The sequence below is a fragment of the Poromitra crassiceps genome, assembly GCF_964638095.1.
Source record: "Poromitra crassiceps genome assembly, chromosome: 2".
Classification (NCBI taxonomy): Eukaryota; Metazoa; Chordata; class Actinopteri; order Beryciformes; family Melamphaidae; genus Poromitra; species Poromitra crassiceps.
Window position 1 is genome coordinate 76005365 of NC_139624.1, and position 24169 is coordinate 76029533.

The 24169-nt window shown below is 43.9% G+C and overlaps 1 protein-coding gene across 1 annotated transcript in view; it reads right to left on the reverse strand.

The window, feature by feature from the left end:
• Positions 1 to 24169, reverse strand: part of LOC310796483 (contactin-associated protein-like 2) — a gene marked incomplete at both ends in the record, with an annotated part of 775066 nt that overhangs the window by 93964 nt on the left and 656933 nt on the right. The window contains 3 exons of the mRNA XM_083658673.1: positions 8245 to 8481; positions 13741 to 13770; positions 17352 to 17570. Coding sequence (XP_083514799.1) covers positions 8245 to 8481; positions 13741 to 13770; positions 17352 to 17570 — 486 coding nt within the window. The remainder of the gene's footprint in view (positions 1 to 8244; positions 8482 to 13740; positions 13771 to 17351; positions 17571 to 24169) is intronic.

The window sequence follows — 24169 nt, forward strand, 5'->3', positions numbered from 1 at the left end:
ACTTACTAAAGTGACTTGTCAGTGGCGGTATGTATTTTGTTTTCTCTCCACTTATTAAAGTGACTTTCAGTGCCGGTATGTATTTTGTTTACTCTCCACTTATTAAAGTGACTTGTCAGTGCCGGTATGTATTTTGTTTACTCTCAAGTTACTAAAGTGACTTGTCAGTGCCGGTATGTATTTTGTTTACTCTCCACTTATTAAAGTGACTTGTCAGTGCCGGTATGTATTTTGTTAACTCTCCACTTAATAAAGTGACTTGTCAGTGCCGGTATGTATTTTGTTTACTCTCCACTTATTAAAGTGACTTGTCAGTGCCGGTATGTATTTTGTTTACTCTCCACTTATTAAAGTGACTTGTCAGTGCCGGTATGTATTTTGTTTACTCTCCACTTACTAAAGTGTCTTTCAGTGACGGTATGTATTTTGTTTACTCTCCACTTACTAAAGTGACTTTCAGTGCCGGTATGTATTTTGTTTACTCTCCACTTACTAAAGTGACTTTCAGTGTCGGTATGTATTTTGTTTACTCTCCACTTACTAAAGTGACTTTCAGTGCCGGTATGTATTTTGTTTACTCTCCACTTACTAAAGTGACTTGTCAGTGCCGGTATGTATTTTGTTTACTCTCCACTTACTAAAGTGACTTTTCAGTGCCGGTATGTATTTTGTTTAGCTTACTCTCCACTTACTAAAGTGACTTGTCAGTGGCGGTATGTATTTTGTTTACTCTCCACTTACTAAAGTGACTTTCAGTGCCGGTATGTATTTTGTTTACTCGCCATTTACTAAAGTGACTTTCAGTGTCGGTATGTATTTTGTTTACTCTCCACTTACTAAAGTGACTTTCAGTGCCGGTATGTATTTTGTTTACTCTCCACTTACTAAAGTGACTTTCAGTGTCGGTATGTATTTTGTTTACTCTCCACTTACTAAAGTGACTTTCAGTGCCGGTATGTATTTTGTTTACTCTCCACTTATTAAAGTGACTTTCAGTGCCGGTATGTATTTTGTTTACTCCCCACTTACTAAAGTGACTTTCAGTGCCGGTATGTATTTTGTTTACTCGCCACTTACTAAAGTGACTTTCAGTGGCGGTATGTATTTTGTTTACTCTCCACTTACTAAAGTGACTTGTCAGTGCCGGTATGTATTTTGTTTACTCTCCACTTACTAAAGTGACTTTCAGTGCCGGTATGTATTTTGTTTACTCTCCACTTACTAAAGTGACTTGTCAGTGCCGGTATGTATTTTGTTTACTCTCCACTTACTAAAGTGACTTTCAGTGTCGGTATGTATTTTGTTTACTCTCCACTTACTAAAGTGACTTGTCAGTGCCGGTATGTATTTTGTTTACTCTCCACTTACTAAAGTGACTGTCAGTGTCGGTATGCATTTTGTTTACTCTCCACTTACTAAAGTGAGTTGTCAGTGCCGGTATGTATTTTGTTTACTCTCCACTTACTAAAGTGACTTTCAGTGCCGGTATGTATTTTGTTTACTCTCCACTTACTAAAGTGACTGTCAGTGTCGGTATGTATTTTGTTTATTTTCCACTTACTAAAGTGACTTTTAGTGCCGGTATGTATTTTGTTTACTCTCCACTTATTAAAGTGACTTGTCTGTGCTGGTATGCATTTTGTTTATAGTTTGATCTCTCAGCTCGGAATCTGCACAGTTTTAGTATTCACTGGGTTCACTCTAAAGTCAGGGAGAATTGGCGGGTAAGCACAATATCAGTCTCAATCGATGCCTTTTATCATAAGCCCAAACACTTTCAATGCCGGCAGCTCCAAAATGAATAGGAAGTGAGGACAACAAGGCGCTAACAAAAAAATCACAGTGGATTGTCAGGCAATGAACCTCATTGAAACATAACTCTCCCAGCAGTAATCCCAATGCTATTTGACTCTGGCTTTGTGAGCTCAAAGGGGGACTGTGCAAAGATAACGTGCTTTGACAAAGCTGCCCGGAAAAGTCATTTGAAAAGTGTCAGAGATTACGCCTCAGTATGTCATCGTAAAAGTCTGAGCCATAAGGTAGTTTGTTCGATTTAAGGAAGGAAACCTATTAAAAACGTTCACTCCTCTCGTAAGAATCCTGAGAGAGCTGTAAAAAGTCCTGCAGCCCTGGCAAAATGGAAATTGAATCTGATTAAAATACTTGAAAAAACCACACAGGGGGCTCTTGATTAGTGCTGAAAATGGTGTCAACACCTTTGAAGATGTTCAAGACGCAACACGTTCTCATTCCGAGAACTCGTCCCAGAGCCACACTTTGTCAAGCACCTTTAGCGACGTCAGAGATGGTCCATATTAGAGATATCGCACCCCAGGCTCTGCCAATTGTAAGAAATGGTATTAGCAAGTCTCCTAAATGATCACATGGTCACCGCTCCCCTTAAGTGTTGTGAGAGGACTGAGCCTGACGCGGGGTTAGTGCAGACCTAGCAAACTAACTTGAACTAGAGATTGTGCGTTCCCAAACTCCACACAAACCACACATACTGTATAAACACAAAGCTGCCCCTTGTTAGCTCAATATAGTTCTAACTAAGATATTCAATTAAACAAAAATCCAAACACAGATTTAGCTACTACATCAATGAACATCACAGCTTTAGCTAATCGCTCCCTGCTAACATGAGCTCCTGTTGCCAAATCTGAGTGTGTTGCTGATGTAACAGAAAAGAAAATGACAATCTTATTTCCCCATTATATTTATTTTAACACATTCACTGCCAACAGTTTATCCAATCAGTAGGTAGCTTCTGCCAAGGTTTTTTTTGAGGATTCTGGCTCATCTTTCAAGAGCCTAGTCCTAGCCTTTCTGCTAGGATTTTGTGAACACAAAATATCTCAAAAGAACTAATAGAATGTGTGCTTTCTCTGTCTAAAAGAGTTAGTTTTTATCATGTTCTGTTATGTAGGCATTAGCAGTTGAATACAGCATGGTTTCAGAGCAAAAAAAGCAAAAGCTGAGATAAATGGATTTTTAGAACCACCTCACGTCCCTGTGATTATGGGTGCCCTTGGGCAAGTGTGTATACTGTATTGTGTTTGTGTGTGTGTGTGTGTGTGTGTGTGTGTGTGTGTCTGCGCACTGCAGAGCTGAGCGAAGGACAGAGGGAAAGAGAGAGAGAGAAAGAGAGAGAGAGAGAGAGAGAAAGAAAGAGAGAGAGACTAAACTACCGTAATAGTTTAGTCCAATATAACAGCACCCCCCCCCCCCCCCCCCTCTCCTGCAAACTCCTCCCCTCCGTGGGTGTGTCTCTGGGGCTCTGCAGGCAGAGTGTATGCCAGGCGAGTCTCTGCCGCCTAGATGGCGTTTCTGGGGTTTCGGGTGCGAGCTGGGATGTGAGCCTGGGATGAAGCTGCGTGCGATTCTGGGCTTTTGAGCTTTCTGCTGCGTGTGTTGCACCCAGAGTGTATTTTAGGAATCGCCCACGTTGTGTGCCAGCTCCAGCGCGAAAGCGAAAGCGTTTTCGCCGCGTTTTCCTCACGCTTTTTTCTGCTGTTTTTGCTCGGCTTTCTCTAGTCTGGAGAGCACTGTCGCCACTTAGTGGGTCGGTGGAATGGGTTGTACACGTTCGGTGGCTCCCATATTTTTATAGGAGACGTAGGGGGCTTGGATCTACGTCCCACCGCCATTTTTTTTTTCTTTTTTTTGACGAGTTAACTCGTCCACGGCAGTCAACCGTTGGTTTCTGCTTGACGAGTTAACTCGTCCACGGCAGTGAACGTGTTAATTTATTTCCAAAGTACGTTTTTCTGTTTGTATGTATTTATTTTTCCAAAATCCCTCTCTTTGGTTTGTTATGAATGAATGAGTAAGAGTTGTTTTGATCTCCGGCGCTGTTCTGTGACGTTGCGCTGTCTCTCTGGTGACGCCCTGTGGTGTCGCGGGGTTTCACACGATTTCCTCAGTCTGCACATAGACCAGAACAGCACATCCGGGTAATTTGCAAAACTTGAAGGCCGCGCCCCTTTTTAGGGGATAACACAAGCCACTCGCGTTGACTTCAATGTAAAATAGCAGTACCCAAAACATCTATAGAAAAATAACAGAATTAATTTCCTTTATAAATGACCCAAAGACACCATGACATGACAATATATTTCAACTCGGCCGGCCATAGAATGCGCAAGATACATCGACACGAGGTACTTGCCTTATATGAACGCTGTATCCAGTTTCCACCAGGTTACATGCATCGTCCACATTGACGGTGTCACGCCTATCCTATCGCAGACCAGTTTTTTGTTTTTTTTTATTGTTAGTGAAACTATAACAACACAGCAACTCTTCGGCATATCTCTATCAAATTAAACCGTTTTAAATAGTTTGTTTGAAGTGGTTTCGGCTTCTTGTACCGTCGTTTACTATGGTGGGTTTCCCCTAAAAAGGGGCGCGGCCTTGGAGCTGGGCGCTTGAAGACGCGACGCAGTTCTGGTCTATGGCCTGCAGAGAGGTGAGTCGCATTTGTTTGGGCAGCGTCATTGAATTGATACCGTTTAGAAACTAACGTTGGTCCAAGTCTAAAATGTTTGTTTTCCTCATTGTAAGGATGTAGTGAGTTGATGCTGCCTGTTTATTGTATATTATTCATTGATTTTTCACAGAGTTTGACTGAGTAGAGAAGTGTGCATTTTATTTCCTTGTTGGTGAAATGTGTTTTATCATTCTTGGCCTGTAGGGATGAGCAACTAACGTGTCTCTGATGTGACCAAGAAGATTTGCTCTCTTGTCATTGAATTGCAGGTTTGTGAATGATTGTTAGGCACACTTGTTATGTATAACTGTTATTGCATCTCTGTCTTGTTTATTTTTATTTTGTTGTTGTTTATGGGAAAATACTGTATTGTAATTTTGATATAGGTTCAAGGTTCAAGGATATTTATTGTCATTCCAAAACATGAGACATGGAAGGGAACGAAATACGAACTCAAGGTCCTGGTGGATATATCAACTAGGATATCATAAATCATATCATAAAATATCATAAAAACAACTGAGTATTAAAAAGGAGAACAATATAAAAACAACATAGAAACAACATAAAAACAACATAATACCTGGTGTAAGAGCAAGGGAACACTTAACTCATTGAGTGCCAGCCACTTTTGGAAAACGGATGCTCCCAGTGCCAGCCCTTTCAGAGCGTTTTCAGTGATTTCTCAAGACCCACAGAATATTGTGTGATATTACTATGTAAACACCGAACACGCCCAAAGAACGATGAGACTCTCTTGTATCATCAGCAAAAAAAAGTTTATTGATATCATTTTCCGTTCTTTAGTTATCAGCCGGAGAAGATAGGTTGATTTCACCAAAAACAGACGTTTCAAACTAGAAGCTGAGATAATGAGCCTTTTGTGAAATGAAGCATTTCAAGCACATCACTGACTCTGAAGCTAATATTTTCTGATGTAGTGACACCTCAAAAATAATTTCCTTCAATAAAAGAGCGAAAACAAAGGAATTTTGATGGCAAAATAATATTTTTTAGCTGCAACCAGCAGCGCTGGCCCCTGCGTGCGCAGACCCTACACCTACTTGCTGGTCTTGATTTACAGTTGGTGGGCATCAGGTATTCTAGCTTGTTTGCCAATCTGTCTGTCCATCGAGCCTGCTGTCTGGGTCGGTACGTGTTGTATGGTGCCCTACCTGCCCCACCCCCCTCAACTGCAAACTCCTCCGTGGGAGTGTCTCTGGTGGCTCTCTGCTGCACGTTTGCTCTGCACGTTTCAAAGTGCGCTACACCCAGCTCTATTTTCACATCGTTCCGCCGTTTTTGTCGCCGGCTCCCAGCGCTTCCAGCTGAGAATGATTTGGCTTTTCAGAAATACGCTGGTGTCGTGCTCCTTTTCTGGCAACTACTGTAATCATGTGGAGGGGCTATCGCAGCGGAGACAGGGGCTCAATTGTGGGCTGCTGTTCACAGGCACAGCTAACGTTACAGCATTTCCGTTTCCCCACACGGCTTCTTCTACTCTTTTTTCTCATCTTTCTCTAATCCGGAGAGCACTGTCGCCACCTAATGGGTCCGTAAAATAGCTTCTACACCTTCAAAATTCCCCATACTTTTACAGGAGATGCATCAGGCTTTGATCCACGTCCCACCGTCAAAAAACGCAATTGACGACTTTAGTCGTCATTGGCACTCTACGTTACTATTTGAATTGACGACGATAGTCGTCATTGGCACTCAATGAGTTAAGGTGCAATGTGTTGGCTCAACATAGGAGCCACTTAAGGTACATTTTGTTACGCTCACAGCTGGCGGCATTAAAGTGCGAGGAATGTGGCAGCAGTTCATTTCATGAGCAGCAGTTTGGATATATACATATATAGATATAATACATACTATGTAGGCTACTATATAATTAGATACGTAAAAAACAAGGTAAAAACTTTATAAGAAGTAGCAGCAGTACATTACACGAGCAGCAGTTTATATATATACATATATAGATATAATACATGCTATGTACTATATATAAATGATAGTATATATGTATATAATTAGATATGTGAAAATTAAATTAAGCAACGTTAGAGTGGTTATACATTGTTCATAATTCTCACAGCCACCGGAAAGAAGCTATTCTTGAGCCTGGTGGTTCTGGCCTTGATGCTGCGTAGCCTCCTACCAGAGGGGAGAGGGGCAAACAGTCCATTGGCAGGGTGGGTACAGTCCTTCATGATTTTCGCAGCTTTATTCCTGCATCTGTCCTGGAAGATGTCACTGATGGTTGGCAGGCTGCAGCCAATGATCTTCTGTGCGGATTTGACCACACGCTGCAGTGCTTGTTTATCTGCGGCAGAGCAGCTGCCATACCACACAGTGATGCAGGAGGTGAGGACGCTCTCCACCACACACCTGTAGAAGGAGATGAGGACTGAGGTGCCGAGGCCAGCACGCTTCAGCCTCCTCAGGAAGTAGAGGTGTTGGTTGGCCTTCTTCACTGTACTGGTTGTGTTCAGGCTCCATGTGAGAGAGTGTCGGAGATGTGCACTCCCAGATATTTAAAACATGGGACAACTTCGACAGCTGCTCCCCCGATGATGAGGGGAGGGGGGGTGGAGCTGGATTTTCTGAAGTCTATTATCATCTCCTTCGTCTTCTTCACATTGATGGAGAGGTTGTTTGTGTCGCACCATGCCTCCAATTTCTCCACCTCCTGCCTGTACGCAGACTCATCGTTGTTTGTGATGAGCCCTACCACTGCCGTGTCGTCAGCGAACTTCACGATGTGATTGCTCAGGTTCCAGGCTGAGCAGTCGTAAGTTAGCAATATGTACAGTAGCGAGCTGAGTACACATCCCTGGGGGGAGCCGATGTTGAGGATGATGCGGGAGGACAGGATGTCATGGATCCTGACAGATTGGGGCCTGTTTGTCAGGAAGTCCAGTATCCAGTTGCACAGAGATGGGTTTAGTCCGAGTTGTGATATAGTATATATTTTTTTGTATGTTTATTGCATTTCAATTTTATAATTCGAGTCTGCACATGGCCTGCAGAGAGGGATGAGCAACTAGCGTGTCTCTGATGTGACCAAGAAGATTTGCTCTCTTATCATTGAATTGCAGGAAGAAATAAAATATCATCACCTGCAGTCGTGGTATGCCCTAATCTTTGTGCACCAGAACACAACGCAGTGTGGTCGGCTTGGACCGGCTACACTGAGATAGAGACAGGTCTTGAACAAGTTTAATTTTCTCCTGATCTGTCTGTCTGTCTGTCTCTCTGAAAAATGACATTTTAGTGTCGGAAAATGGGCCATATATTTACTTTGATGATTATGGGGGCATAATCATAATCTGAGATCACGTTCACTCCTCCCATTGACTCCAATAGACTCAGGACCTGCCACAAGTATCTTAAGTGGGCGTGGCCGTGGAAAACCATAGGCAAAACCCACGTGACACAAATACAGGAAGTGACTTGAAGATGATGTGTCTTGCTTTGATACCCCACTGTCTTTGGCGATGTCCTTAATGCTTTGGGAAGCCTAGAGCGTTTTATGGAACGATAGTACCACCCGGGGGAGGATTAGGTTTAGGCACTGGGTAGGGGTCTTAAGCTTTACGCATTGGGTGGGTTTGGTTAGGGTTAGGGGTAGGGTCTGCAGTGGAGACCGGATTCCTCGGACTCCGACGGGTGGAGATGTACTGTACTATGTTACAGGCTGAAATGTTCCCCTCGATGCTAGTGTACCTCTCTAACTCTCTGCCTCTCACCTCTGGTGCAGAAGGGGCCGTCGTAGGCGGTATCAGTGCAGTCACAGGAGTAGCCGTTGTACTTCTCCAGGCACTTCCCTCCGTTGCGACAGTACATCCTGTAACTGGTGCAGTGTCCTTGGCAGCCGGGCTTCACGCCCGGCGTCACCTTTGCCCTCTCCTCCAGGTCCAGGGTGACGCCGTTCATCCGTAGGGCACGGATGCAGCCCAGGAAGCCCCTCTGGCCCCCCGCAGCACCTGAGGAGCGAGGGGAAGGCAGGGAGAACAGAGGAGAGTGAGGAGGGAAGGTCATGAAACATGGGGAGTGGATGGAGGGATATAAAGAGCATGTGAAAAAGCATGAGTGACAACAGAAACACGGGTTCATGAGATGAGAATAAGAGCAAATGGAGAATGTAAAAGAAGTGCATGTATCCATATAGTAAGGATATAGAGCAGAGACGTCAGAGATACGGCCCGTGGGCATGATCCGGCCCCCCAGCGGGTTTCAGATGGCCCCCGAGATGTTTCAGGTGGAAGGGGGAACAAGCCCTCTGTAGCAACTTGTAGGCTAAAGGTGAGGATGATTCCTCTGTTCTGCAGATAGACTTAATTTAACTGTCTGGTTCTGCAGCCTACGATTTAACATGGAGGGCTTAAATACGCACCAGAAACAACAATGAACTTGGGGGAATTTGAAACTGCTTCAACGCTTAGTGCTGCCGTAACTTAGGCAGGCTACTGGCAGTAAAACAGCCTACGAGTCGATACGGAGGGCACAAAAAGCAATGAACCTGGGGGAATTCAAAACTTCTGCAAATGTGGATGTAACTGGCAGTAAAACAGCGATACAGAGGTCTTGCGACAGGTAATGTTAAGCTTATTAAATCCGACTTGATTAGCTACCACAGCTTGTGTGCGTGTGTGTGTGACAGCTTGTGCAGACTGAGTTACCTCCTGTAGAGACGCTGCTATAATGCCTGGAGGAAGCCACTGATGCCGTGTTTATCGTTTCAACTTGCTCTTGAAACGACCTTCAACTCGTTTGATTTCTTCACTAATTAGCGAGGCCTAATGAACACTGTCATAATGAACGCTCCGCATTCAGCAAACCTACACAGGCAGATGCAAGCATGGCAGCAAACTACACACTGAAACACACAATCAAACACGCCACATGTCCCTCCCCAGCTGATCTGAGTCAGTCAATAGAAGCATTCATTCTTAGCCTTGGGGTGTCAACAGCCATTTCTCTAAAGTGCTTCTATCATCTTTCTGGCCTTGCAACATTACAGTCTAACTACCCATTACTTTGGACAGAGTAGAGGTGTTAAATAGATTAATGTGGACCTAAATGACTATAGCAATAAACACACTTATAAACCCACACATGTAGATACAAATACACAGACAAACATACATAGACACAGACAGAGCTAGATACACACACACACACACACACACACACACACACACACACACACACACACACACACACACACACACACACACACACACACACACACACACACACACACACACACACACACTGTATACACATTTATCATTAATGAGAGCTGAGGGGCATTTTAGTTATTAAAACCTCTCAAGTACATTCTTCAAAATACAGAGAGGTGTCCATTAGAGAAGACATGTTGAACACACACACACACACACACACACACACACATTTTGCCCTCCTCCAATGTACAGTATGTCCGTATGCATGTATCTGTGTGTGTGTGTGTGTGTGTGTGTGTGTGTGTGTGTGTGTGTGTGTGTGTGTGTGTGTGTGTGTGTGTGTGTGTGGCTCAAGGGTATTACTCTGTAATGATGTGCTAATGAAGAACCATTAAATGGCATAAAATTGTGTCCTAATGAGTGTAACATTTTTACATTCATTAGGACACAATTTTATGTCAGACAAAATTGTGCACGCCATGAAATGACCTCTTCGCCTTCTTGTGTGTGTGTGTGTGTGTGTGTGTGTGTGTGTGTGTGTGTGTGAGACTGTGTGTGTGTGTGTGTGTGTGTGTGTGTGAGTGTGAGACTGTGTGTGTGTGTGTGTGTGTGTGTGTGTGTGTCTGTGTGTGTCTATACTGTATGGTGCTGGGTAATGAAGTGCTAATGAAGAAACATAACACACAGCGCCCACAACACACACCACTGCCGTGTTGTACTGTAGTGGAGTCCAGTCCGAGTCCTGGACACGTCTTCATGAGTCCTGGACATGTAGGACTCATGACTCGACTCGACTTGGACTTGAGCACTGATGACTCACACCGGGACTTGGACTTGAGCAGTCAGGCATTCAGACTCGGAAGTTGGAGACGAGGAGTTGGACTTGTTAGTTGATAAAGATTTTTTTTTAAATTTGTAATAGGTCCTAATCTTTTGGAATAAGATATTGATAGCTATATTAAAGGAAGGCTTTGCCGTTTTTCAACCAGATTCATATGCTTACAATGTCAGTAGTATGAGCAGATGGAGCCTTTACCTTCCCTCATAGGCAATGCACAGCGCCTCCGGAACAGATCCGGTACGGCTGCAAACAGACCCACACTCATGTAATCTGTCAGACGTGTGCGGGATCCGACAAAAATAGAACGGGTGCATAATTTTTTCGTACCGCATGTATCGCCCATCAATTAACATGGGCGCGAGTCGATCCGGCAGTTTTACCGGATCCGCAACGCAGCCATAACGCATCTGGTGTACATTGCCTGTCCGTCTACCCTACAGGGGAGAGCTCCCAGTTCATTCTCTGGCAAAATGCTCCGTTGTCACGCGTCACAACGCAAAATGCGTCACAACAGAACTGCGGAAGCTCTGCTCGAGATGCGAGGTGGGGCGGCTGTTATTGTTTATTTTTATTTTTTAAGTATCTATGTGCATGGAGAATCACATCCAGCCTTAACGAGCCTTAATGACTTGCACCTGGCGGGGGAGGAGTTTCTGCAGGCAGACAAATGGAGGAGGATATTTCTCCGTGTGGAAAACATAAAGAAGGTAAGCACTGCCCATCTGCTTATATTACCAAGTTATAATGAAACAAAGTGGGTTGATAATCGGCAAAACCTCCCTTTAATACTGTCACATTATTCAATTTGGTGCAAGGGCAGGCAGGTGTGTCCTGCACCTACATGTGGATTCACGCTCATGTTCAGTAACTCCGGACTCGGACTCAGGTAATGGACTCAGGTAATGGGGACTTGACTTGGACTGTTCTAAAGCCATTGACAGACTGTGTGATTTTGGGCTGTCCCAGACGAAAGATGACCAACGTGTGGAAGAAACAAAAATGCTCATCCTGCGTCGCGCAGTGAGATAGGTCTTGCGACCAAAGATAACCTAGGACAAATTGTCAGAAATTTAGGCTGACAGCTACGACGATGTCTGATAACAACCAATAGAAATGCTACATGATTACAGTATATCAGTATATAGCCACTAATGCTAGTAGAGGAGGCTAATAAATAGTTGGAAAATTTGCATCCCATGCTGGCCTCTGTTCCGTAGCCACGACCGGGACCACATTCTTCTCCTCCTCCTTGGATGTTTTTCCAGACACATAAATTCCACTTTGCAAAGGCTCCATTCTGGCTAAGCTTTGTCAGTTCATTGTTGACATTTCTACCAGACAACTGTGGCCACATTGATTGATGCGTAGCTGCGGCGCACGTTGCTGACATTTGATTATTGACTGCTGATTGACAGGTATGATGGAGAGACGTGCGTCGCAGCCAGTAGGTGTCATCATTGCACAGTCTACATACATCAAACCTGATGTTCTACCCAAGTTTATTAGAGCCAACATTGCACAGTGTGGCCTGCAATAAACTTATAAGATTGCTAAAATCTTACAGTCTGTAGGCGGCTTAAGGTGACTCGGGCTTGGACTCGGACTTGAACAGTGGGGACTCGAGACTTGACTTCGACTCGAAATATAGTGACTCCACTACATCACACACTACTACTACTAGTAATAATAATTCATGTAATGTAAATTAGAAAGCACTTTTCAATGACCCACAGACGCTGACAATATGAGTAGACAAAAAACAAACAAACAAGAGGAACAAAAGGAGAAACGAGCATCAGGGAACAGATAGAAAACATATAGTGAAAGTAAGCAGGGATACATACTGTAGAAGGAGGGGGGAGTGGGAGAGAGAGGGGACGGGCAGACAAAAGGGGAGAGGAGAGAGGGAGCAGGGAAGGGTGGTAGATGTGGTTATGGGTAGGGGAGTTTTTATGCCTGGGGGGGGATTTGAAAATGGTGAGTGAGGGTGAGTCTCGGACGGGCTGGGGGAGGGAGTTCCAGAGACGGGCAGCTGCTCTGGAGAAGGCTCAATCGCCAAAGCTGCCGAGTTTGGATGGTGCAAAACGGTGAGGGGAACAGTGGATGAGGAGTGGAGGGCTCGGGAAGGTTGATGGGGAAGGAGGAGGTCAGTCAGGTACGGAGGCACCAGTTTATGGAGGGCTTTGAAGGTGATCAGCACTGGCAGGTGCACAGAACAATCTTGACTCACTCCATGAATTGGTGAGCGAGGCCTCCCTGTTTAGAAGAGCTGCCATAAGGATGTCATTTGTATTGGTTTTAGAGGAGCACTTTGAGTCTGACAGTCTAAATGCCATTTCAAAAGCCTTTCCACCGCACCCACATTTCCAGGGGGAGATATTATCATCGCAATCCCATTTTAGCAGCCCAGAGCTTTATATTTGTTGGTTTACAGCAGAGTTCTTTTAAACTGTCGCTCTTACAGCTCCATTATGGGCTGGCTTCTGATGGATCCCAGCATGGCAAGTGCACTAGTATACTGAAATAAGTGTGTGTCTCTGGGTGAGACACTAGTATACTGAAATAAGTGTGCGTCTCTGGGTGAGACACTAGTATACTGAAATAAGTGTGCGTCTCTGGGTGAGACACTAGTATACTGAAATAAGTGTGCGTCTCTGGGTGAGACACTAGTATACTGAAATAAGTGTGTGTCTCTGGCTGAGACACTAGTATACTGAAATAAGTGTGCGTCTCTGGGTGAGACACTAGTATACTGAAATAAGTGTGCGTCTCTGGGTGAGACACTAGTATACTGAAATAAGTGTGCGTCTCTGGGTGAGACACTAGTATACTGAAATAAGTGTGCGTCTCTGGGTGAGACACTAGTATACTGAAATAAGTGTGCGTCTCTGGGTGAGACACTAGTATATTTAAATAATGGCTGAGAAAGTCAATTCCTCATGTGTATGCGTGAATGCAAGTGTGCTCAGTCTAATTTCACAAGGTAAATACTGGCTAAAAAATGATCATGCTTTGTGCAAAACTGCAACTTAATGAAACACAACTCAGTCTATAGTATGTCTTACATTGTCCCTTTGAACTGTATGGGTGTTGTCATTGCAGTATGTACTGTTCAGAACTGTCATTACTGTATGTCTGCATCAATATCACAAAGACAATTCATGGGACATGGGTAATGATAGTGTTTCTGATGACACATATTAAATGTTACCTACTGTCTTGGCAGGTGAGTGAGGCTGGTTTCCCTACATGTCACACGCATGCAGTGAACAGCAACAAGGACGACGTCAATCCATGAAGGCAGAGGCAAGTCAAAGAGGAAAAAATAGAGAAGAAAAGAAAAACAAAACAGGCCAACCAAGAGAGTGTTGAGCAGAATCATGCAAAATCATAGAAAACCATATAATAGAATATGGTAGTGAACTTTAATAAGGAAAAAAATTAACAGAAAATAATGTGGCATTAAGTGACTAAAATGTGGCAAGATTTATAGTTATATGAAGTGAGTTGGAATGCTAAAAGTTAACAGTGTTAAAGGAGAATTATGGTTTTTTACAACCTGGACCTTATTTCCAGCTTTAATTCACCCTGATAACTTTGGTTTGATAAGCAAGCATGGAAATGTTAATCTGTTTTGACCTGCGAGCTGAAAACGAGGAATTTGGGGCATGAGAAATGCCCCAATGACAGCAGGCAGATGGTATAACATCTACTTTCAAGACCGTTAGACCAAATGAGCCTCTGTGCAGTGAGCACGAAACCAATCAAATGCTTGATGAGAACCATATTGGTTGAGAGAGAGAGAGAGAGAGAGAGAGAGAGAGAATATGTGTGTGAGAGAGAGAGAGAGAGAGAGAGATAGAGAGAGAGAGAGAGAGAGAGAGAGAATATGTGTGTGTGTGAGAGAGAGAGAGAGAGAGAGAGAGAGAGAGAGAGAGAGAGAGAGAGAAATAAGTGAATAAAAAGAGGCAAAAGGGGCAGCTGGGTAGTGTAGCGGTAAAAGCACTCGCCGACCCCCGCGGAGACCCGGGTTCAATTCCCAGCAGGAGTACATGTAGGCTACCTCTGGCTTGGTCAGATGTTCCGACACACAATTGATCATGTCTGCGGGTGGGAAGCTGGTGGGGTATAGTCTTGGTCGCTGCACTAGTGCCTCCTCTTGTGTGGGGGGGGGGGCGAAGATGTTCAATGACGAGGCAGAATAAGGCAGCTCACTCTTCAGCTCACTCTTCAGCTCCCCCTGGGCCTCTCCTCACTCTCTTCTAATCTCTGGATCAAACCATGAAAAAAGATCCCTCTTTTTCTGGGGGTCAGAGATGCCAAATCTAAACCACTTCCTCTTACTGGCCCGGGTCACTTCCTGTGTCAGACTGTAACCCTTCCTGAAGCGATCGAGGATTAGCCAGGGATTAGCGTGCCACTATAGAGTACCGCAGGCCGGAAGACCTGGATGTTAGCACTTCCTGGTTCCATGTGTAAAAGTCAATGGGATTTGATGGGGATTCTGATTAAAAAACTAGCATCGATTTCTAGGGTGGAGACTCTAGAGACGATGCGCAATGGGCGCAACATGTGGGATTTATGACATCCCTGATGATGTCACTCATGTCACGTTTTGTGTCACTTCGTGACACAAAATGTGATGCAAATCGTGACTAACAGACACGGCCCGCCTAGGCAATAAGGTCTGTGCTTAACAAAAGTTTATGAAACAGCAAACTTTGTGTTCAGCAAGATAAGCTTCACAAATGAGGACCACTTTTATGATTTTGAAGCGTAAATGCATTTGTTTAAAGTTGCAAATTTGTGAAGATTATCTCGCTGAACACAAAGTTCACTGTTTCATATAAACCTTTGTTAACCACAGACCGTATTTCATGCATTTAACCAAAATTCCCATATAAAATCCCATTGATTTTTACACGCAGGAACCAGGAAGTGCAGGGACTCATCATCACTGCACATGCAGATGAGGTAATCGGCTGAGGCTTCTAGCCCATTTCACCTCTGAATGAAAACGTAAATACATTGAGAGAACTGCCATAAAGATAAAGTAAGGATGTGTCGGCGTTGGAATCAGCAAAAGTGATGAGACGATGAAATGCTATTCTAAACAGCATCGCATCAGGAGGCCTGATTGGAATTTGAAACCATCCCCTTTTTTGTTTCAGCACTTTCCCCTTCTCTCCGCAAATCCCTGAAACTAGTTTAGCCCAAGAGTTTGGTTTCAATCCCTGAAACTAGTTTAGCCCCAGAATTTGGTTTTAATCCCTGAAACTAGTTTAGCCCCAGAGTTTGGTTTCAATCCCTGAAACTAGTTTAGCCCCAGAGTTTGGTTTCAATCCCTGAAACTAGTTTAGCCCCAGAGTTTGGTTTTAATCCCTGAAACTAGTTTAGCCCCAGAGTTTGGTTTTAATCCCTGAAACTAGTTTAGCCCCAGAGTTTGGTTTTAATCCCTGAAACTAGTTTAGCCCCAGAGTTTGGTTTTAATCCCTGAAACTAGTTTGGCTGCCAAGTTTGGTTGTAATGCCTGAAACTTGTTTAGCCCCATAGATTGGTTTTAATCCCTGAAACTAGTTTAGCCCCAGAGTTTGGTTTTAATCCCTGAAAATATTATTGTATAACTAGCTGGTCGCTGACAGGAGCATGGCCGTAACTAACTATGAGGACGGGGAGGTCCGGACCTCCCCTAATATTTCAGAGAGAAAAAAAAAAAAAAATAGTCAGTGGGCGTGTCTCATTCTAGGCTGTGAAAACGAGCAGAAGGGGAAGAAGGCAGTGACAACATGGAGAAAAATAATTTGCAGTGGTCTCCTGAGGAAACCAAATGTTTAGTGGCGATTTGGGCATCTACCGAATCTCAAGAAAAGCTAGAAAGCAGTACAAGAAAGAGCAAGTCATATGCCGAACTTGCAGAAGAGAGGGCCAAGGCTGGGTTCACTCGAACGCCAGACCAAATAATTAATAAACTTAAAAAAATAAAAATAAATTGAAGGAGGACTACCGAATAATGTCCTCCCACTTTGGTTCCGCTTAAACTGGTGTGAACACGGGCTGGTTCGCCAGAAAGCACCAAGGTTCTGAGACTCCAGAACGGAGCCAGAGCCAGAACGAGAACCGTGTCTGTCTGAAAGCGGTATAAGTGAATTAAGTTAGTTTCAGTCACACACCCTCACAGCCAGCGCCAAGGCTCAGCAAACCTCTAATTTGACTCCATTAAAATTGAACCTCTGATTGGTTAGCTGGATGCATTTTCGAGCATGTGCGTGTGCCCGCATGCGTGTGTGCGATTAAATGGGGCGATGTGTGTGTGATTAACTTAATTAACACTGGCTAAGGCTAAGTTAGGCACAACCCTCTTACACTATGAGGGAACACAAAGCAATGTGTTGAACCAATACTGGCTGGTACGTCTTTAAACAATCTGAGGTCCTAGTATGTTTGTATCCGAGGGTATTACTGGAAATAGAACCAGTACAGAACTTTTTTTTAAATTAACAATTCAATCCAATTGTGATTATACAGATGCACTAATGAGTTTGCTTTCTACACATACAAGTATCAGTATAATTATTGTGTGTGTGTGTGTGTGTGTGTGTGTGTGTGTATATGTGTGTGTGTGTGTGTGTGTGTGTGTGTGTGTGTGTGTGTGTGTGTGTGTGTGTGTGTGTGTGTGTGTGTGTGTGTGTGTGCGTGCGTGTGTGTGGGAGAGAGAGTGAGAGACTGTGTGTTGGGTGTCCTTACACATAGGGGTTGTTAAGTGTTCGAATTGCATGTGTGTGTGTGTGTGTGTGTGTGTGTGTGTGTGTGTGTGTGTGTGTCTTACCCACGTAGAGCTGGCTGAACAGCTCTAGCCTTGTGTGTCCCTGTGCAGGTGCAGGCCGAGACGCCCAATGGGTCAGATCCAACTGAAGCACCGCCTCTTTCACGTTCCGCTCGGCCATCACGCGATGCCATTGGTCATCATTCAGGGGCGTGGCCGAATGCACCGTCAGCTCCACCGGTCCGTTTCCAACGTCGAAGGAGAAGGAGACAACCGTCGGAGCTGCAGAGAGAGAGAGAGAAAGAGAGAGGGAGAGAAAGAGAGAGAGAGAGAGAGGGAGAGAGAGAACCAATTTCATTTCATTTCATTTATTGAGTTTAAAATTACAGGGACAGTGCACATTAATAAACATTTCTGTAAATGCGCCAGTTTAGCCAGCTTGGCTAATTTTCAACCGTAGTCCCTGGGCAGTAAGATGGTAAAAACTGCTAATGTGTTAATGTTAATGTTAATTCACATTTAACATTATGGAGCAAAACTTAGACATGAGGTAACTAAAGACATTGCTGATGACAAAATAGAATGATTTCAAATGTTGTCAGAAATTACACTTATTTTATGAAAACGTGCATGCTGGAGAATTATCGAGCCGATTTACACCAGCTTTGCTAATTCCAACAATCGGAGGTGAAATACCAATCGTATAGTAACCTGATATCAGACTGAATTGTCAACTCGTTACACTCCATTTCCCTCTTCTAGTTTGAGATTGCACTCTGTTTACGTTATTTCTACGAGGGGAATCCCCAGGTGAATTCCATTCCAACTAACCAATCACGAGAGACCAACGGATCGGCTGAATCTAACTTTAGTTAATCCAGTACTTGGGAGAAAGCCAAATAACATCTCCCCTTTGAATATGCCTTCAAAGCAGACTGCCATTTGGATGTCATAGTACTGTAAGTGGTACTTTTAACACTTTGAGTGCCACGGCCCTTGGGCAAAAGGTTGCTTGCTGTGCCACATAGGCCGCAATGCATTGTAATATAGCCATATCATTTTTTGTGTTCCTCTTATATGGACAACCAATAGCCTCAATGAAACTTTGAACCCTTCTGTTTCATTTTAAAAAAAAAGTGTGTTTATAAACCGTTCCATTTTGGAAATACACCCCTCTGAAAAAGAGTGTTTTCGACCGAAAAAAGCAGGGTGAAATTAGTTTCTGAGATAATCACATCTTTATGTTAGAAAGGGCGACAGAATGAATTCTGCTTTGAGTTGAACAAAATGCTATAGCTAAAATGAAAGGTTAGAATGTCTAGTTTACCTGCGGGAAAAAGTATGTCAAAAGAATGTGTTGTTTTTTTTCTACAAATTTTAGTTTACAGCTTGGTCTAACATCAAAATGTTCACTTTCATGGGGTCATGCTGGATAATGAAGTCCATATTTCCACAAAGAAAGAAGATATCAACTTTTATTTTTTATTTTTATGAAACTACACATTGAAAGCTTTCATTTGATGTGTAACATAATAACAATATTCAAAACACAACATGTCCTGCACTGTTTTATCTTCTTCACATGGACCTTCAAAATATTTGGAAATCAAGACAACTTTATGTAAACATAGGCCAAATAATGAATTCTCCTTTGAGTTGAACAAAATGCTATAGCTGGAATGAAAGGTTAGAATGTCTAGTTTACCTGCGGGAAAAAGTATGTGAAAAGAATGTTTTGTTTATTTTCTACAAATATCTGTATACATCTTGGTCTAACATCAAAATGCTCACTTTCATGAGGTCATGCTGGATATTGAAGTCTCTATTTACATAGGGAAACAATATATCACCTTTATTTTTTATTTTTATGAAACTACACATTGAAAGCTTTCATTTGATGTGTAACATAATAACAATATTCAAAACACAACATCTCCTGCACTGTTTTATCTTCTTCACATGGACCTTCAAAATCGTTGGAAATCAAGACAACTTTATGTAAACATATGCCAAATAATGAATTCTCCTTTGAGTTGAACAAAATGCTATAGCTGAAATGAAAGTTAGAATGTCTAGTTTACCTGCGGGAAAAAGTATGTGAAAAGACGACAGCCCACCGGACTATAAACAATAGACCTCATCTACTTTTTTTTTTTTTTTTTTTTTTTTTTGGGGTTGGGGGGGTGAGGTGGGGGAGGGAGTGGGGAGAGGATGAAACTGTCACTGGGAATGATACTCGAAGTAGCAGGGGTACAGGCAGAGAGGGAGGTAGTCACATTTGGGGCAAACGTATTTTGTCTCTTTTCTGAGTCCTTTCGCTGCGCAGTGCGCACATCGCCTGTAGGCCTTGTCCTTCGTGGGTGGCACCTCGACTGGCTGTGGGACATGTCCTTCAAAGTCCACAGTCGCGGAAGCGGAAGCGGAAGCGGACCGTTTCCGCGGGTGGATGGGCGTGGCTTGGCGAGGAGGAGGTTGGTCACCTGCCGCCGGAGGAGGAGGGGGGGGGGGACAGATGCCTCCGTCCAGGACTTGATCACCGACAGGGTGAAGTCTTTGAGCGTTTTGCAGCTGGCCGTTGGGTTGCGGTTTCTGTATACGATGAAGGCATTGCTGATCGCGATCTCCATCAGGTACGCCACGAATTTGGAGCTCCATTTCGCCGTCTTCCTGATGAATGGGTAATAGCTGATCTTCTGATCTAGCCGATCTACACCATTCATGTACTGGTTGTAGGCCACGACGCATGCTGGTTTTTGTTGGGGGACTCTCTCACTTTGGCCTTTCTGTCTCACCTCTACGGTCTTCATGTCATCCGTGTGGAAGGTGGTGATCATCCTCACGATCCGCTTGTCTCGCCACGCCAGGACCATCACTGCGTCATTGTGGAGAGCGCGTCGTTCACCGACTGCCAGATCCGACATGCTGACCTGCCGGATTGACGGTGGTTCTCCCCTGTTCACACGGAGTGTGCCGGCTGAGTCTATGTGGAGGCTGAGGAGAAGTCGACACATGGACTCACTGTTGTAGAAGTTGTCCATGAGGCGGTGGCCAAAACCCTCAAGGCCGTCGACCAGGAAGCGCACGGTGTCCTGCAGTGTGTTGCTTGTTCCACAGTAGGGCTTCATGGAGTAGCAATAGCCGTTTTCAGAATCGCAGAGTATGTAACTTTTGATGCCGTACTTGACTGGTTTTGCAGGGTTGTACACCTTGAACCGCAGTCTCCCGCGCCAGAGAAGCATGCCCTCGTCCACACTGATGTTCTGTGAGGGCCGGTACATCTCCCTGAATTTGCAGAGGAGCAGGTCCAGGACGAGACGCACTTTGTGCAGCGGGTCGCTGCCATCGACCTCCCGGTTGTCACTGAAGTGAATAAAGCGCCATATTATCTGGTACCTGTTCCGTGGCATTGTTTTCCTGAAATATGGCGTTTCAAGTGCAAGTTCAACAGACCAGTATTCCGCGATGCTGGGTTTCTTTATGAGGCCGGTGAGGAAGAGCAAACCCAAAAACCGCTTCAGCTCTACCACCGTCAGCGGAACCCAGGCATTTGCCCTGGAGAATGGGAGACGCAGCTGATGGAGGACAGCAATGCACTGTTGTGCATAAGTGTTTGTCTGCTCAACAATGAGCTGCAGCAGCTCCTCGCAGAGGTAGAGCTCCACGAAGTCGACAGGCTGGTCGGACTGGATTGATGCTGCCGCGTTGCTAGGACCTGCCACTCCCGTGAACGGCAAGCTCTTGGGGCTCCAGTCACCCGTTCCTCGCCAGCTTGGCGGGTCCTCCTGATGGCGAGTCTTGCCAGCTGAATAAAAATAAAATAAAATAAAAATAATATGAAATAAAAGGTTTTTCTTCAGACAATTGTGATATGTAAACAAGCTGTCTTTTTGACAAAATCCAATAATTAGAAGCCTTGTGTTGACAAAAATAAACTGAATAAAAAAGGTTCCCACCTCTTTTGCGCCCAACTGCACTTGAAGAAGGTGGTGGTGGTGGTGGTGGATCCTCCGACTCTTCTGTCGTAAAAGTGAATTTATAAAAATATGAAATTGAAATTTCTTGAAGGAAAAAAGTTTATGTTTTCATTCACTATCAGATTGAATTGGAATTCTAAAATGGCCTTGATCTCACCTTCATCACTGGACTGCAAACGTGCAAGACGTGGGAAGCTGGAGGAAGCCCCTTGGTTTTCGTCATCCTCACTGTCCTCCAACTCTGAAATTGTATATTTTACATGGTATTAGAATAGGCTAAATAATTCAGGATTGTTATTCTTACCAAGCTTTTATTTACGAAAATAAATGGCTGAATAATAAAAGGTGTGTGTGCGTGTGTGTGTTTATTTTTTTTACATTTGTACCTCTACTTTTCAAGAAGCCAGTCTGCCAAGATCTACCAGTCCAGTTTCAACATTGCAAATGCACACACGCATACTACACAGACACAGTTTCCAGCCTGCATAGTAAAGTCGCCACAACACACTCCCTCTTTGTTTGTTTGTCTGTCTGTCTCTCTCTCTCTCTCTCTCTCCCGATCTACTGGTTGGGCATCACTGCTATATACTGTAAGTCACTTTTAGTAGGCTACTTTTTGCTCTCCTATGAAGATGATGATGATACATTGTTCTGTTTGTCCTGAAATGTAGATTTAGCTGTATACCTGACACATGAATTTCCTGCAAAGGATCAATAATAACGTATATATATCTAGGTTCTTACCTCTAGAAGACGACGCCACGGGCAACTCAGGAGTCTCCTCCTCCTCATCTGTATCCAAAGTGAGAGTTTATAAAAATATGATATATATGATTGAAGGAAAAAAGTGTTTTCAATATCAGATGATCGTAAATCGATCTCACCATCGCTGGAGTCCAAAAAGGCACCACTCGGTGCAGGCGGTTGCCAGTCTGAATCCCTAGTATCGTCATGTTCAGAGGAAGAGACCGGCTCGTCGGAGTCCGTCTCCGGGAGACCTCTCGACTCAACAGCGCGGTCCAGGGCCTGCTGTAATGTGAGCTGCCCGGCAGCAGGCTGGGGACGCTTGCGCCTAGGCATCCCTACAGCTAAGCTAGCTCTAGACTAGCCAACTAGCCAACTAAACACACACACACACACACACACACACACACACACACACACACACACACACACAACACACAACACACAGAGACAGACACAGACAGACAGAGACGCACAAACACATTTTTTTTTTTTTTTTTTTTTTTTTTTTTACACACACTACACTAACTAATAACTATACGCTAACGCTACTACTGCTGCCTGCTAAACTAATCGACCTAACGCTATCACAAACACTCACACACACACGCGGCCCTCACACACACACCTCAAACACCCAAGCACTCACCTCAAATACACCAAACGCTCAACACTCACCACAATCTCACAAACTAATCTATCTGATGCTATCAATCTATCTATCTATCTATCTATCTACCTATCTGATCTAAATATACCGCTAATAACTATCTAATGCTCAATGCTAATTCTCAATGCTAATTCTCAATGCTATCTATCGTATGCTACCATCTGCTATCACCAAGGGACTGAAGCGATTTCCCAAACTCAGTCAAGACAAAGGAGTCGGGGGGGGCGGCGCGCTTTGATCGCGTCGATTTTTTAAGGTGGCGCCGTGAGATCCATTGAAGGAAATTATGTTGACAGGCTGCGTACGACCTTAAGCTGCACAAATATGGAAAAATATGATTTTGGATTTATTGACGCCATTTGGCGTCGCTGGCACTCTACGGTAAATTTCTCTTGACGCCATATGGCGTCGCTGGCACTCAATGTGTTAATAGATTTAAAACAGCCTCCATAGCAGAATCTCTTTCATCTATGGCGGCCACCATTGCTGTCAGCGCACTTGACAACGGCTTGACAACGTCATTAGTTCCGCCCGTTGCGCTGTTTATTGATTGGCTAATCGTTAGTTTACAGATTCAATCTAACCACATGATTGACTGGAAGACTGTTTCCAACATATGAGTGGTGGTTCCTCCTGAACAAATCCCAAGAGAGCATTTGGTGTTACATTCCTGTGAGATCACAGTTTCTGACATAATTGACGAATCAGGAGTCAGCAGGATAATCTCAGTTATATAATTTAGTAGCTGGTACAACATACTTGCCTAATTGTCTAGTATGAGCATATGACTGAAAGACAAAATAAAAGTGAAATCGGTCAGAGGGCACACTATCTCATGCCTTTTGGTTCTGCCCTTCACTAACGGGATTCTGGGCCAAAATATTTGACTGGTACTCCTACGCTTACAAAGTAACCCTGCAGCCGGAGGCAGAACTCGCCATCTTCGGCTGCTCTGAGTCCTCTCTGAACTTCCCTAAGGCTGTGCAGCAATCTCTGACGCTGGGGACAACTGTTGCTAAAAGACTGATTTTAAAGGAATGGAAGTCTTCTTCTTCACCTTCTTTTCAGGTGTGGCTGGTGGACATGATCTCTGTTATACAGATGGAGAGGCTGATGTTCCTGAGACCCAACTCGCTTAGAAGGTTCTCAAAAATCTGGGACCCCTTTTTGGCTTACTTTGACGAAGTCAAGAATGACTAGTGACTGAGGTTAGGGGTGATAGACTGCTTACCTGGATGGTTTTCCATGGACCCCTTTCGTACGACCCAATGCATAATATCTTGTACAAGCACATAAGCACATATGGGGCTGGTAGCACCACGTTACAATACTAATTGTCAAAGATGTGGTTTTTTGTTTGTTTGTTTTTTGTTTTCCTGTGTCTGAGCTTGTTTGTCTTGTTTGTTTATTGTTCTGTAAAAATTAGAAAATGAAATATATTTAAAAGAAAAGTGAAATCGGTCATTACAGGTACGTGTGTGATGCAAAGCGTT